The sequence below is a fragment of the Tachysurus fulvidraco genome, chromosome 1, assembly GCF_022655615.1.
Source record: "Tachysurus fulvidraco isolate hzauxx_2018 chromosome 1, HZAU_PFXX_2.0, whole genome shotgun sequence".
Lineage (NCBI taxonomy): Eukaryota > Metazoa > Chordata > Actinopteri > Siluriformes > Bagridae > Tachysurus > Tachysurus fulvidraco.
The window spans coordinates 51643715-51661259 of NC_062518.1; the positions used below are offsets into that span (position 1 = coordinate 51643715).

The following is a 17545-nucleotide window of genomic DNA, read 5'->3' on the forward strand; positions in this document are numbered from 1 at the left end:
TACATTTTAGAATATTGAATCTACTACTACTTCTACCAAAAACAACAAGAAGAAAACTAATATAAAAGCAATACATTGCATAATTAAACCATCACTGTTATGAATACGATTTGATCTTATATGTTGTTGGAAAATTTCAAAATTGCAACAATACATTTAGTTCTTGACTGATAATCTTTAGAAGTAGAGTAAAATTTTCATATACAGTTAGGACCATATATATTTGGACACAGGCACAATTTTAGATTCTTTTTGGTATTTACCAAAACATATCCAAGTTATAGTTGTATATTTATATAAATTTAATTTGAGAGTAGTAGGGGGCACGGTGGCTTAGTGGGTAGCACAGGTCTGGAGTTGCACTTGGAATCTGTTGCTGTGAACCTACATCATGCCTTCAAAGGAGCTCTCCATGCAAGTCAAACAGACCATCATTAGGCTTCATAAACAAAACATATCCATCAGAGAGATAGCAGGAACATTAGGAGTGGCCAGATCAAAAGTTTGGTAGAATCTGAGGGAAAAATAGAATTCATTGGTGAGCTCAGCAACATAAAAAGGCCTGGCCATCCACGGAAGACAACAGTAGTAGATGACTAAAGGCAGAAAGCCTCACGAACAAACATTAACTGAAGACATCTGCAGTTAAGGCCTGGCAAAGCATCAGAAAGGAGGAAACCCAGTCTCTGGTGATGTCCATGAGCTCCAGACTTTAGGCAGTCATTGCCTGCAAAGGATTCTAAACAAAATATTAAAAATTAACATTTTATTTATGATTATATTCATTTGTCCAATTACATTTGAGCCCCTGAAAATGTGGAGACTGTGCATAAAAATGGTCGCAGATCCTGAACCTATTACTTTTTAATTTTATTCAATCCCCTGTATTAAAGCTGAACATCTGCTCTTCAAATGCATCTTTTTTTTTTTTTCATTTTCAATTCATTCTGTTGCATACATAGCCAAACGTATGAAAATTGTGCATGTGTCCAAATATATATGGACTTAACTGTGCGTGTGTGTGTGTGTGTGTGTGTGTGTGTGTGTGTGTGTGTGTGTGTGTGTGTGTGTGTGTGTGTGTGTGTGTGTGTGAGAGAGACAGTGATTAATAACCAGATTATATGTTGATTTCCAGATGCTGGCAGTCACACACAACTATCACAATCACACTGCATCGCTCTGCTTTCAGTACAATAGAGTGTACAGTGTATCAGACTCTGTTGTTCAGCTGTTGTCTTATTTATCTATAACAAACAGAGTCTACTTATAGACCCCATACGCCCCTCACACACACTCTTTACCCTCCTGCCGTCTGGAAAAAGGTACCGAAGCATTCAGTTTCTTCCCACAAGCCATCAGACTTCTCAATAACTGAACTGAACTGTGCTGAGCACAACACACACACACACACACACACACACACACACACACACACACACACACACACACACACACACACACACACATCATCTGTATGGACTGCACAGACCCACAGAAAACACACACACTGACACATCATACTGTTTACATGCTGCTTACAATCCATCAAACTGTTTACATGCTGCTTTGCACACTTTTCTGCTGTTTTTGCACAAACTGTCCAACATTTCAGCACATATATTACAATATTTCAGCCATTTTGCACATACTATACAATATTTCAGTCATTTGCTGTTTTTTGCACCATTCTATATATTATCCCAAGGACCTGCTGCTAAGAAACTGTGTTCATTCTAACGTTACTGCACAAAATATTGTTTGAACATTCAGTATTCACACACAGTATATACACTGGTCTGTTGGCGCTGTTTCTGTTACTGTTTATTGTCTTGTAACTTTGTGCCTGCACTGTCTTTTGTCCTGCACTGTCTTGTTTGTATTGTCCTGCACTGTCTTGTTTGTCTTGTCCTGCACTGTCTTTTGTCCTGCACTGTCTTTTGTCCTGCACTGTCTTGTTTGTCTTGTCCTGCACTGTCTTTTGTCCTGCACTGTCTTTTGTCCTGCACTGTCTTGTTTGTCTTGTCCTGCACTGTCTTGTTTGTATTGTCCTGCACTGACTTTTGTCCTGCACTGACTTGTTTGTCTTGTCCTACACTGTCTTTTGTCCTGCACTGTCTTTTGTCCTGCACTGTCTTGTTTGTCTTGTCCTGCACTATTTACACCAGGTTGCACAGTTGCACTTTATGTGGCTAAGACTACTTACATGTCCTTAGCCCCGTCTTTGTTTTATTTAGCACCCTGATCCTGGAGAAACCTTGTCTCATTTCACTGTGTACTGTAACAGCTATATATGGTTGTAATGACAATAAAAGCTTCTTGACTTGACTTGACTTGACTTGACTCGATATACATGTAATCTAACATAGCTGTTCAAATGATCCCATTTACAGTAAGTCCTGTGTCTAGATGGTGTCGACTAAATATTTCAAGTAGAACAGTGATGTTTTGTTTTGACCCACGTTTGATATTTGAATTTTGACTTCAATAAGCTTTCTTTGTGAATGACACTGAGTTTTAGAATGAGATTAGTGTTGGAGACAATATAGCACATTTAGACTATAAACCTTATAGATTCTGTAATATTTTGTGTTTAACAGCTGATAAAATGACTCCTGAATGTTGTCTTTACATTCCTTTCTGTGTTGCTTGTAATCTACTTTCAGGGTTAAACATGGGCTCGGTTTATAATGTACCCAGACGAACGAGGAAAACCGAGCCTCTTAGTAGTGGACCTAGGAGTATAGAATACAGTTCTCAAGCCACAGATGTGCTCAAATGGATGTTTTACATCTAAACAGTGTAGGTTAATGTTGTACAAGCACAGAGTGCTCTTACTAACCTCTATACATTGCTTGGTGTTGGTCTGTATATTTTTATTGAAATACTCACTTTGTATACCTTGGGTTAAATTCTACTACTACTACTACTACTACTAAGACTTATAACAACTCTAATAATAATAATAATAATAATAATAATAATAATAATAATAATAATCCTTGTGTGTACAGAGAGGTTGCAGAAGAAAAATACACTAGTAAGTTAAAAGCTGTGGCTTTCTCTTTGTTCATGAACGGCTTCTATTGTGTGAGCGCTGGTCTTAGACCCGCCTCCTTGCCTGTTCTCAACTGGGTCCAGGAGATGGAGGATAAATATTCGGCCTCTGTGTGGTGTATTTTATTGAGCGGCTTCACTTCGATACAGCAGCATCATGTCTGGTAGAGGTAAAGGTGGTAAGGGACTCGGCAAAGGGGGCGCAAAGCGTCATCGTAAGGTCCTTCGCGATAACATCCAGGGAATCACTAAGCCGGCTATTCGCCGTCTGGCTCGCCGTGGCGGTGTTAAGCGTATTTCCGGCCTGATTTACGAAGAGACTCGCGGTGTGCTGAAGGTCTTCTTGGAGAACGTCATCCGCGACGCCGTCACCTACACCGAGCACGCCAAAAGAAAGACCGTCACCGCCATGGATGTGGTGTACGCTCTGAAACGCCAGGGACGCACTCTGTACGGTTTCGGCGGATAAACGTTCAACACCGGACCACGTCAACACAACGGCTCTTTTAAGAGCCACCCAAATATCCACAAAGAGATCTTCCTTATTTACTCTCTCTCTGTGTGTGTGTGTGTGTGTGTGTGTGTGTGTGTGTGTGTGTGTGTGTGTGTGTGTGTGTGTGTGGACGCAAATGACGTCAAAAGCCGTATAAAGTAATATCCAATATATATTTGTATGATAAATGCTCTTTAGTACAATATAAGTTAATTGATTTATATACATCTCTATATTTTTATTGCATATATTTGTATTTCATATATATATGTTCCATATTTACTATGTGTGTAGACTTTTTCGTTCATCTTGTGTTTGTGTGATGCAAATGACGTCAAAAACCGGATAAAATCCAATTTATATATTAGATGCTTTTAAGTCCAGTATTATACAAGTCAGTTCGTGTATGCCTCTTGATTTTACTCTTTTTCTTTCATAGTGTGTGTGAAACGTGTGTAAAGTTTGGTGGTAGAAACAGGATTTTTTTCTCCTTTTCTTTTGTCATAAAGCACAAAGTTGAGTGTAAAACGGCGGAAGGGGAACAAAGCACAGAGGGGACAGAGGGGACAGTGGGGGAGGAGTAAGTGTGTAGGAGGAGCGGGAGGAGGCGCTCCGCATCAGGAGCTTTGGGATTATGACCAATAACACACGTTTGTTCTCTTGTGCCTAATTACAATTCATACTGTATATACAGCAGCCGCTAAGTGGGTGTTACTCATTCTCTCGCAGTTCACTCGAACAGCAACACCATGCCTGAACCAGCTAAGACCGCGCCCAAGAAGGGATCCAAGAAAGCCGTGACCAAGACGGCAGGGAAAGGCGGCAAGAAGCGCAGAAAGACCAGGAAGGAGAGTTACGCCATCTACGTGTACAAAGTCCTGAAGCAGGTGCACCCCGATACCGGGATCTCCTCTAAGGCCATGGGCATCATGAACTCGTTCGTCAACGATATTTTTGAGCGCATCGCCGGTGAGTCTTCTCGTCTGGCTCACTACAACAAGCGCTCCACCATCACCTCTAGGGAGATCCAGACTGCCGTGCGTCTGTTGCTTCCCGGAGAGTTGGCCAAGCACGCCGTGTCTGAGGGCACGAAGGCCGTCACCAAGTACACCAGCTCCAAGTAAAGCGCCTTAGCGCCGTCTTTATCAACACAAAGGCTCTTTTAAGAGCCACCCACTTTTTCATAAATGTGCATATCTCCTTTCTGCGTCGGACACACACACACACACACACACACACACACACACACACACACACACACACACACACACAGGATAACCACTTCTTTCACGTATGTATTTAATCATTGCTTCTGTATTTTTAATTTGTAATTACAATTGGCTTTGCTTTTTTTCTTTTTCCAAGTATCATGTGTTTTACAATCATACATTTAAATAATAAAGAATTTTGATCATATCTGCTTTTAAAATTGTAGACACATTTACACATATTTACAAGCATCCATCAGCAAAACATTTTTCAAGGCAGCTAGTTTTTTTTCGGTTCATGTTCTTTTGTGGTTTTAGCTCACAATTTGTTTGTAAACTACCTCAGCAGGAATATGGCGCTGGTTTGTATTGAAAATACAAACAATTAGCCAGTAAAGTTCCATCACATATTTGCTAGCTTACTGTATATTATTACAATATTTTAGTGTTTTTTTTTCATTCACATTTAAATTTAAATCTAACTTTTTCATTTTATGACATAATACTGCTGATTGTGTACAATTTATATAGTATTTTTTTTTCTTTCTGTTTAAAATCATTTACATTACAGCATTTGTCAGACTCTCTTATCCAGAGCGACGTACATCAGTGCTTATATCCGTCATTGGATGCATTAATGCTGGTTCACTAGGTTACATACTTAAGATACCATGAGTTTAAAACTTTTTCATTGTAACTTTGAACAATGTTTTGAAGTTCCCTGTTAATTTACAGGGCTTTGTTTTGTAATTGAGCTATATAAACATATTTATTTAACTCCACATCACACATAGGGCTGGGCGATATGGCTGAAAACTGTATCACGATATCAGTGTTTCATATCGGCTGATATCGATAATTATTGGTATTTTTTATGATCCTTTTAAAATAAGGACCAGTAGAAAAAAATATTACATTTAAACATTTTTATTTTAAACTTTATTTTAAACTTCCTCTGATCACAATCCCCTCAATAATTAAGACAGAAATGTCAACAACCATGGAAAAGTCAAATAATTAAAATGTAAACATAAGTCTAAAGTCACAATGAACACTTAATAACAATCTCAACATTTAAGGTGCAAAATGAAAGCAAATATAAGAAATGCTTAATAAAGTGGAAAAAATAGTACAAAGTGTTTATATTTAGCACTTTGTTATACACTCACTGTATATATTTAACAGTTTTTTAAACATAAATAAAACTGAGGTAGACTGAGATTAGGGCTGTAGCTATCGAATATTTTACTAATCGAGTATTCTACCGAAAATTTCATAGATTAATCGAGTAATTAAAAAGCAATATTAAAATAAGAAAATAAAAAGATAATAAGATGGGTCTTTTAAAATTAACAACTAATTGGTTTCCTTTTTTAGAAAAAAAAAACTTTTATTTTTTAAATGCATTTTATATCGCCACTGTTGGGCGGAAACCTCCTATGTCCAGATTTTGTCAATTTCCTATTTTTTTCACATATCAATGCTATTGGTCAGTCCCCACGAGGGTCTGTTATTATTACAAGTTATTAACCAATCTAAAGTCTTGAAAATAGCTTGAGCACAAATCTCTTAACTCCATTAGACACTTCAACTGTATGTGAAATCTCGTAACTTCACCTCTTCTTCAGTCCGTGGGAGAGCTTCGCGGCAGCTTGTATCTCCGATAAAACGTGACTTTGGGAAAATGTTGTGCTAATGTTGGTACACAACAGTATATGATAGCAATATAAGGTATAATAACAACTTTAACGATACAATGTTTAATAACTCAAATAAAAAATACGGCATTTTTTTACTTTCTTGAAAAATTATGGTTTTGGAGATACGAGTATTCCGCCTAACAGCGACGGTATGCAATGCTTACAACAATATTTTCTGCCAAAATAAACATTTAAATCTTACCCATTGTTTCTCTGTCTGTCCTTGTACTGTGAACAATGACGAAGTTTACTGAGAAGAATTAAGTACATTTAAGTGCCAAACATTCTGGGTTTTAAATTAACTCTTTTCTGAGAACAACAACAACAACAACAACAACAACAACAAAAACTAGAACGGTACATTTCCTGAAGAAAATGTGAATGGTGCTTGCATGTGCCAAGTTTCCCTCATCGTGCTGAGTGTTTTGATATATGACAATGTTGACAATGTCCATGTTGTGCTATTTTTTTTTATTTTGCTTACTTTGGGGCCGGGGCTACACGTGACGTGACGTGACCAAAACATACGTGAGGCACTTCCCCTCATTGGGCTGAGTCTTTTGACATATGAAATGTCTATGTTGTGCTAACTTTTTGATTTCGCTTATTTTGGGGGCGGGGCTACATGTCACGTGACCAAAACACGTGTGAGGCACTTTCCCTCATCGGGCTGTGTTTTGATATATGACACGTCCATGTTGTGCAAAATTTATTATTTTGCTTATTTTGGGGGCGGGGCTACACGTGACGTCACGTGAAAACCCGGTGGGGTGCCAATACTTTTAGACAAACTAAGAAGACTACTAAGAAGAGTCCGTAATAATAATAATAATAATAATAATAATAATAATAATAATAATAATTACTTTGAAATTACTGTTTAAGTATCAAAACAAAGGCATACATTAAAATAATAATAATAATAATAATAATAATAATAATAATAATAATAATAATAATCATACAAAAATACTGTAAAAGTAATGCAACTTTACGAACTACAACTTTACTTCAGAACTAAAAGATTCTAAATCTACAGCTCAGCCATAACATAATCCTTTACTGTTTGGAATCCTTTGTGGTATTTAAGAGGCAAAATCATGTACAGGAACTTAAACCTAGAGGCCATGCATGGTTTCACACCGAGTGCTTTAAGCATATATAAGCATGGACAACGTGCTGTTGTGGTATACCAGCTTGATCTTGCAATGGACACACGCCACGGCATTTTCTTTACTTTTCGATTTGAAATGTTCCCAAACTTTGGACATTTTCTGTCATTTTCTCCTGTTTGTTTCTTCTCTTTGCTCATTTACATTGTTATCGTTCCCTTCCAATAACATTACCTCAGTCACAAATTTAATTAACTCTGAAAATTTATATAAAATATATATATATGTGTGTGTGTGTGTGTGTGTGTGTGTGTGTGTGTGTGTGTGTGTGTGTGTGTGTATTTCATTACATAAATGTTCATTTTGAAGTTGCAGAGTCAAATGAAGGAAAATTATGAGAAGACAATTACTTATTACAATAAGTAAAATTTGTGACTGAGGTAATGTTGCATAAAATGTTAAAAATTTATCCCCAGTTCCTCTCGTCCTGTCTTTCCCTCGTCAGTACTATCTGATCCAGCAGGGGAAAACCTGGAGTGATGCTCAGGGTTACTGCAGAGCCACACACACTGACCTGGCTATCATCGACAGTAATGACAACATGGTCCGAATTCAGAATGAAGCAGAGACAACAATTCAGTTCCAGTGCAAAAAAAAGTAAATAAAAAAAGAGGCAGATCTCGTCTGATCACGGAAGCTAAGCAGAGTCGGGCATTCATTTACTTTACTGTTTGAATTCTGTAACAACAACATCTTAATATTCATACGCTGTAGATCATGTTTTGATAGATTTAAACAGTTTAAAATCACTGTACAAGTGACCTGATTAAACTCTCTAAAACCATTTAGTCAGGGTGCTCACCTCTTTGTATCATCACCACCGATGTATCATCAGTGAATTTGATGATGACGTTGGAGCTGTGTGTGGCTGTACAGTCGTGTGTATACAGGGAATACAGGAGTGTATACACACGACTGTACAGCCACACACAGCTCCAACATCATCGTCAAATTCGCTGATGATACAACGGTGAAAGTCCTGATCACCGACAACGATGAGACGGCCTACAGAGAAGAGGTGAGCACCCTGACTAAATGGTGTCAGAAGAACCACTTCTCACTAAACATTGACAAGACCAAGGAGCTGGTGGTAGATTTCAGGAGACAGAGCAGAGAACACAGACCCATCACCATCGACAAGACACCTGTGGAGCGTGTGAGCAGCTTTAAGTTTCTGGGTGTTAACATCAGTGAGGATCTCACCTGGTCCACACACACTGACGCAGTGCTGAAGAAGGCACACCAACGCCTATTCTTCCTGAGACGGCTGAGGAAGTTTGGAATGAGCCCCAGCATCCTCAGCACATTCTACACCTGCACTATAGAGAGCATCCTGATGGGCTGCATCACCGCCTGGTTTGGAAACAGCACTGCTGGCAACAGTAAAACCATGAAAAGAGTCATGCGAACTGCCAGCCACATTGTTGGAGGTGAGCTTCCCTCCCTCCAGGACATCTACAACAGGCGGTGTATAAGAAAAGCTCGGAGGATCACTAATGACTCCTGCCACCCGTCCCACAGACTGCTCTCTCTGCTCCCCTCAAGAAGACATCTCCGCAGCATCCAATCCCGCACTAGTCGACTAAGGGATAGCTTTTTCCTTCAGGCTATCAGACTAATTAACAGCCATAACTAACACAGCCTACAGCATACTTCCACAATATGGTATGCTACACACTGCACTCAAAATTCAACAGTTCAACACTAGACTACACACACACACACACACAACACACACACACACACACACCACACACACACACACACACACACACACACGCACACTGCATTCGTACTGCATCTATACACACTGGACTATACACACACACACTGCATTTAATTTAATATAACAATCTATCTGACAATAAGCTATCGGTACCACAGGACATTTCTGTATCTGCACAGTCTGTCGTACCTTACATGTTACATATATATTACATGTATATAAAACTTATACTTATATATATCATTTATATTTATACTTATACATACATATATATACATACACATATATAATTCATACTGTATATAATTCATACTGGCACATGTGCTGTGGTGATGTGACAATAAAGGTGACTTGACTTGACTTGAATTGAGCCTGTCCACCCCCCACATCTATTAAAAATGCTCCTGTATAATTGTTCAAACTGACTTCAGCAGGCTAACTACCTTTATAGTCACTATGATGTTGTGTAAATGAAATGATTTAAGACCTACTTATTCAGGAAACATTTCAACTAGCACTTCTTCCCTTATCTTTTGCATTTTAAAAAACAAACAAACAAAAAAAAAACCCTTTGACACTTTTTCATTGTAACTTTGAACAAATGTTTTAAACTCATGGTATCTTAAGTATGTAACCTGGTGAACCAGCATTAATGTATTCAATGTTAGAGATTTAAGCACTTATGTACGTCGCTCTGGATAAGGGTGTCTGCCAAATGCTGTAAATGTAAATGTATTAGTGAAGTTCTCTAGGTAGAACAACATACATCTGTCACCAAGCCCTTTATCACCAGATCTGACTAATCACTAGTTTAAGTAGGAATTAGTGTAAATCCAGTAGTCAGGGTTGTGAAAAGTGACTTTTTAATGGACTTGAATATTAGATTGTGGAAATAAACTAAATGCTCGTTATCTAAGCTCATCAACTCCTTTCAGGATTTTAGTATGGAATTTAAACTGACAGCTATGGTCGCTAGCAGGTTAGCTAACATTAGGCTAAGGATTATATTTACATTTAATTCTTCTTCTCCTTCTTCTTGTTCTTCTTCTTCTTATTATTATTTGTTTGCATTTTTAAACACCTACACTTCAATAGACTTATTTACTTCAGTTACACGTAATACATTAATAACACACTTAATTATATACTGCATTAGTTACATTATTTTTAGTCTATTGGTTGTTTATTTTATTAAAACTTTGAATAAATATATTTTATTATAATAATAAAGATAATTTGGGTTGGGCTTGTTTAATTATATTGATTAGTTTATAAAACATTATGTAAAGGTGAAAAATGTTTCTGTAGATACACAGTTTTGTTGGTTTTGATGAGTTTGAACAATAGAAGAATTCATGAAGTTTGAAAGCTGAGTTTATTTAATGCTTTTCCATAATACAAAGCAGTGAAAGGTGATTCAGTCACATAGACTGTTGTTCTAACTGTGTGAAGAGGTTTGTAAATGTGAACACACTAATCATAAATACATGTCACTAACTGTAAAAGAAATTGTTCATAAAGAAAATACAACAATCCTTTTTGCCATCTGCTGGTAAAACGATGTTATGACATGAAGCAATGTGTCTATTATGTGTCTAATAATGTGTCTGTTAACCCCTTTTATCATTTTCATTTTATCAGCTGTAAACACAAAATATTACAGAATCTATAAGGTTTATAGTGTAAATGTGCTATATTGTCTCCAATACTGAGTTTAGACTGAGATTAGTGTCATTCACAAGAAAGCTCACTGAAATCAAAATTAAACAAATGTATATATTTGTTATATTTGTTATATATTTTTATTTAAAAACAAATGTACAGTTTTGGCTGTAAAGGATTCTGTGTCTGTGGAATGATGAAACCAAGGCAGCCGTCTTCAACGTTCTCTAGAAGTCCCAGGAGAAAAAGCGTCCATTCACTAGATTATATATATATATATATATATAATATAGATATATATATAATATATATATATATATATATATATAGTGAACAAAAGCATTTCAAAATATGCTTTTTTGTAAGTTATTGTAAGTTGATGAAGACTAGTTTATAACTTTATATCATTGAGACATGTGCTGAATGAAAAAACACCACGTTTGCACATCATGCCTGTAGTGGGTGTTTAGTCGCAAAACTTAAATGCGAGAAACAAATTCAACTACAGTTATGATTACAAAGAACTTTCAATGTGTTAATTGATGTATTAATTTGGCTGGCGGCAGCGGTGGGATGACGTAAAAGAACTGGTGAACTTGTCATTGAATTTTTCATTAAACGAACTGTTCTGAAGACCAAACTTCCTCATGACTGACTGTGATATTATTACTATATATATCTATAATATATATATATATAATATCTATATATATATATATAGATCTACACATACACACACACAACAGTGAACTTACGCAACAAACCCTGAGCTCACACACACAATATGAAGAAGGCTCATTAATCAGAGAGAATGTGTGGCGGCTCTTACAAGAGCTTTGTGTACATTAACAGAATTGAGGTTTAAGCGCGCTCTCCGCTAATACGGGCGGGCCCATTGCCTTAGGCATGATGGTCACTCTCTTGGCGTGAATGGCGCACAGTTGGTGTCCTCTAACGGACCGACCAGGTATGCCTCGCTAGCCCCTGCAAAGCCATGACGGCCGAGCTCTAGAAACTCAGGTCGTCTGAAATCCTGAGCGATTTCTCTGACCAGGCGCGGAATGGCATTTGCGGATAAGCTGCTCAGTAGACTTCTGTAACGGCGGATCATGGCGCTGGCGAACGCTGTCTATTTAAGCCCTAACGCCGCCCTGTTCTCATTGGGCTGATTGAAAGCGCACATCTGCCATTGGATAGAACCTGTTACGTCACCTGATGACTATTGGACCGTTCTCTGTCACGGACACAGTTGGATACCCAAACCGCCCACCCCTATTTTACTGGCGCTCTCAGTAGCACAGCGCTTTTATTTTCTGTCAGCAACCTACTGTCTCTTGGTGTCATTTAGACAGCAGGCTTCATTATTTATTATTATTGTTGTTATTATTATTATTATTAATGTTGTTGTCAGTCATCTGTCTTTAAACAAGACCAGTTATAATTAGTGTTAGATTAACACTTATTTGGGGAAATTGTCTTTATAAAGTTGACACTCACAGTATTAATAAAAAGCAGGATGAAATTGCACTTTGTCAATAAAAGTGGGTGGCTCTTAAAAGAGCCTTTTTATATGTTGAGAAACGCAGCGCTGAGCGAGTTTACTTGGTCTTGACGGCTTTCTCGGTCTTCTTGGGCAGAAGCACGGCCTGAATGTTGGGCAGTACACCTCCCTGAGCGATGGTCACTCCTCCGAGCAGTTTGTTCAGCTCCTCGTCGTTACGCACAGCGAGCTGTAGGTGACGGGGAATGATACGGGTCTTCTTGTTGTCACGGGCGGCATTACCGGCCAACTCGAGGATCTCAGCAGTCAGATACTCGAGCACGGCAGCCAAGTAAACCGGAGCGCCGGCACCGACGCGCTGGGCATAATTACCTTTACGCAGAAGACTGTGCACACGACCCACGGGGAACTGCAGTCCGGCCCTGGATGAACGAGTCTTGGCCTTAGCCCTAGTTTTACCGCCGGTTTTGCCTCTTCCACTCATCTTGTAGCTCAGATACGTTGTAAGAATAACACCGAAATAACAGCGCTGTTCTTCTAGCACTCTGTCATATAACATCACGGCATCTCTCTTATTGGCTAAGATACTTGTGACGGAAGAACCAATCCGAAACACGCCGTAGAATTCCAGGGTCAGTCCTATTCTATTGTACATCACATGCCCCTCCCACTGCCGTGTGTGTGTGTGTGTGTGTGTGTGTGTGTGTGTGTGTGTGTGTGTGTGTGTGAGAGGGAGAGAGAGAGAGAGAGAGAGAGAGAGAGAGTGAACGAAATTAAAATAAATAAAGACTAAATGCATATCATTGTAGAGAGAAAACAATTTGTAAACTGATTTATGATCAGTATCTTGATTATTCACTGGTTTTATATCTATAAAGCATATATTAGTACAGAAGAGAGTAAAGACAAATACACATGGATTTAAAATGTAAACTGTCCAATTGTCCCTAGTTGTTCATACGTTTATGTGAAGGTGAATGTACAAGTCTGTAGCTGCCTAAACACTCGGTACAGAATCCACTAAAGTCACCATGACGTCATCATTTTGTTTATCATGTTTATCAGAATAGGAAACAGCTCTTTAAGCGAAAACATGGGTGGCTCTTAAAAGAGCCATTTGAGGAGTAAAAAACATAAGAAACACGTTTACTTCTTCTTGGGAGCCTTTTTGGCCTTCGCTGCTTTGGACTTTACAGCCTTTACCTTCTTGGGGGTCGCCGGCTTTTTGGCCCTCTTGGGGCTCTTGGCTGCTTTCTTGGGGGTCGCCAGCATCTTGGCCTTCTTAAATATTTTGTAAGTTGTTCTTCTCCACATCGTATCCTCTCCTTGGACGAGGAAACCGCTAGGGCCACTAGGGCCTGTTTTCTTGGTCCTCGAACCTGCCTTCTTGGGCGCTTTGGCCGGCATGGCGGCAGGAGCGGGAGCAACTTCAGCCATCTCTCTCTCTCTCTCTCTCTCTCTCTCTCTCTCTCTCTCTCTCTCTCTCTATATATATATATATATATATATATATATATATATATATATATATATATATATATATAGTAGAATAAACGAGTGTAACGCTGTACGCTGTGTAACACAGGAACCTTCCTCCTCTCGACCGGGGGGCCGGGCTTAAAAGTAAGCATGAGAACGTTGTAGACTTAACCCGGCCGTGGCTGAATGACTGTTTCTCAGCGAAAATACGACGCTGCAGACAAGATCCCGAGCGTTCAGCAACATGTTTGTTGAGCAGGGACTTTGTTGCTCGCTACGAGATCACGTCGGGTCTCGGGAAAAAGGACAATGTCGTGCAGCTAGCACAAAAGTGTACGGCGCGTCTGGGGCTCGCTCCGGCTTGCAGCGCATGTGGGGGTGATGTGGCGTGTAAAAACTAGACAAAAAGAGGCTCGGGGCTTGTAAGTCGTGTTTACTGAGTTGTGGGAGAACCTTGTGAATGACACTGATGTATTTGTATAATATATATATTTGTATAAATATAATAATTGTAACGGAGCTCCGTTTGTGCTGCGTAAAGCACATGTATACTAGAGACAGACAGTCAGTGCGAGTTGCAGTTGTCCATTTGCGTGTGTTTTTGTTTCTGTTTGGTTTTCTGTTTAGACTTGTTGCTGTTGTTGTGTTCCCTTGTTTGTGCTTGTACCTTTGTCATGATCTGGTCTTCCACACTCTGGCCTGGTGCAAACTCTCTCTCTCTCTCTCTCTCTCTCTCTCTCTCTCTCTCTCTCTCTCTCTCTCTCTGTAAGTAAGACTCCCTTCTCCCTGACAGCGCTCAATAAAACTTCACCTAGTGATTAAAAAAAATTTTTTTTGTTTTTATTTATTTATTCATTACCTCTGATTGAGTGATCAATTATATGAAAGTAGTTACATTTTTTACAACATTAAAGGAATAAAAAGAATAAACTTTTCACTTTTCACAAATTCCTTATTAATCTTCAAAATGAGTTGAATTTTTTTTCAAGAATTCATTTCAAATTTTCACCTTCTAACATTTACATAAAAAATCACTAGATCTCAGCTCAGAACGAGCTCTTATATGAAACGTCACTTCACATGTTTACTCACAGTTCATGTTAAAGTCTGTAATCCACCTGAATTGACAGTTCACCGTTTATCAGTTCAGTATAAATAAATGGACAAAAGAGAGAAAAGCACCATTGGGCAGAGCGATGACCCTGATGTAGAGCTAAGAGTCCTGGTGCCACCCACTGTACTTTTAGGTAGTTTAGATTAGGGTATGCAGCTAGATTTTCTTTGCTGTCAATTTATTTAGCTCAAAACATTACATGAGGCTCTGTTTTTAATTCTGTTCATTTCTTTACACTGTCCATGTTCTCCTACCTTTATGAGTTTAGCTCCCCTGTCTCTTTGTGTCCTGAGTCCTAATGTTCTGTCTATTATTTCTTGTCATTTGGATCATTAAAGTAATAATCTGTCCATAGCTGCTTTCCCCCTCCTAAATTTTTATGATTTTCACCTCTTATATTAATAGATATGACATCAGTATATATAATTATTTGTGTATTAATAAAGTGTCCATTTTAGTAAATGATACTAATACAAAGTCTATGTAATTAAGCATGGTGATTATTCTGGGGAAGGAACAGATTAATCTTTTGTCCTTTACCTGGTCTCTACTCAGGAGCGCTGCTTCTTTAGTGTCTTTACATATAATAGTGAAGTCCTTTGGGGGGATTTTCTTTTTGTTGTTGTTTTTTTTCCTCCTTAAAATAAAGATAAAGCATCATAGGGTCTGGGGTTTATTATATTTAATAAAAATTACATTCAATAACCAATAAACAAATATAATGCATTTACCGACAGTCACTATAACTCTAATGTATAAAATTTTTTAAATGCTGTCTAAGTTCAGTTTAACATTCTTACTGGGTTTAAGTCTGATGTAAGAAAACATTTTAATAAAAAATGCAAATACATGATTTAGTAATAAAAGTCTTATTCCGTCCTTTTTCTTATCCTAACTTCCCCATGTTTGTTCTGCTGATCCACAGTCACCTGGTTTGAAGTTCAGGACTAACAGTATACTATATAAGAATTTATATCTTAGATCACTGACTTTTTCCTTGCGACACACCACCACTAGATGGCAACATCTGAACGCATTAAGTGAACCACACCATGTGCTGCATCTCTTACTGCTCTCTTTCAGTAAACTTTCATCCTCAACATTAGTGTGCAGAACATTTCACGTCAACAACGTATGACATTACTGTACAATATTTAATACATTAAAAGTAAATCTGACTGCATCCATGAAATGTTACCAGCATCAGTAAAGCTGATATAGACCAACATCTTCACAGAATGTTTATCTAACACAGTTATATCTCTAAACTGCCCCAATAGTATAAAACCATTCTAATACTTAGTTAACAATGTTAAAAATTAATGCATCTTTTGTTATAGTTTAATGTTTTAGTTGTCATCAAACTGATGTAAAATGTATACAGTGTTAAATTTACACACCATAATAGTCAGAGCACTGCAACATTTTTATTAAATAATTTCAGTCCATCCATTCATCATCCATCAATTTTCCAAAATGTCAGTGACAGCATGATCTCGTATCTCCCTGCTCCCGAGTCATAAAGCTTGTATCTCCGATAAAACTTGACTTTGGGAAAATGTTGTGTTAATGTTGGTACACAACAGTATATGATAGTAATATAAGGTATAATAACAACTTTAACGATACAATGTTTAATAACTATGCCAATTTTTTTAATTCCCTGAAAAATAATGGTTTTGGAAATACGAGGATTCAGCCCGACAGCGACCATATGTGGAACCAATGAGATTTGTGTGCATTTATGATACATTGGCCAATATAAGTTGTGCATTAAACTTGTGCATTAAATAATGCACTATGAAGTTCTCCTTTCCTTTTTACCACACATATTTCTACCTGCATATTCACAATTTAAATATGTATTCCAGTTTTTTCACCACTAGGAAAACAGTACAATTTTGTAGAATCTTGTTATTCTAAGGCACTTCAACAGCGGTAAATTGTACAGAATTACAGCCAATTTGGTCAGTCATGAGTGTGAAATGATGTCTGAATATAGTACTACTATTTAAAAATGTTTTGCTGATAGATGCTTGTAAATATGTGTAAATGTGTCTACAGTTTTACAGCAGATATGGTCCGTGTATCTTTTGGTCATTCGACTTTCCATTTAGAAACGGGTATTAAAAACAAAAAAGAGTGGCTATTTGATTTTCGTTTTTAAATACAAAAATTACAATTGAAATACAACATGTTTTTTTTTCATAGTCAAAAATGGATGAGTAAAATTTTAAAAATGGTTTGATTTTCATTTTATTTTTCAAATAACAAAGAAAATAAAATGACCAGAAAACAGAAACGAAAAAAGGCTCGTTTTTTATATTCTGAGACCAGATGTGGTCATTTACATGACAAGAGCACAGGGGCGGCGCCAGATAATTTTGATGGGAGGTGCTGAGGGGGAGTAATATACAGGTTATTATTTTTTATGAA

At 37.7% G+C, this 17545-nt stretch overlaps 3 protein-coding genes across 3 annotated transcripts; 2 read left to right on the forward strand and 1 right to left on the reverse strand.

Annotated features, from left to right (window-relative positions):
- The first annotated feature begins 3158 nt into the window (after nt 1-3158).
- LOC113653849 (histone H4) lies at nt 3159-3572 on the forward strand. The gene has a single exon (XM_027163701.2). The coding sequence runs from the start codon at nt 3212-3214 to the stop codon at nt 3521-3523; it is 312 nt and encodes a 103-aa protein (XP_027019502.1). The 5' UTR covers nt 3159-3211; the 3' UTR covers nt 3524-3572.
- A 680-nt stretch (nt 3573-4252) lies between these two features.
- Nucleotides 4253-4721, forward strand: LOC125141406 (histone H2B). The gene has a single exon (XM_047814823.1). The coding sequence runs from the start codon at nt 4297-4299 to the stop codon at nt 4669-4671; it is 375 nt and encodes a 124-aa protein (XP_047670779.1). The 5' UTR covers nt 4253-4296; the 3' UTR covers nt 4672-4721.
- A 7838-nt stretch (nt 4722-12559) lies between these two features.
- LOC125141388 (histone H2A-like) lies at nt 12560-13175 on the reverse strand. Its single transcript, XM_047814624.1, has one exon. It carries the CDS (start codon nt 13169-13171, stop codon nt 12614-12616), a length of 558 nt encoding a protein of 185 aa, XP_047670580.1. The 5' UTR covers nt 13172-13175; the 3' UTR covers nt 12560-12613.
- Between the last annotated feature and the right edge of the window lie 4370 nt (nt 13176-17545).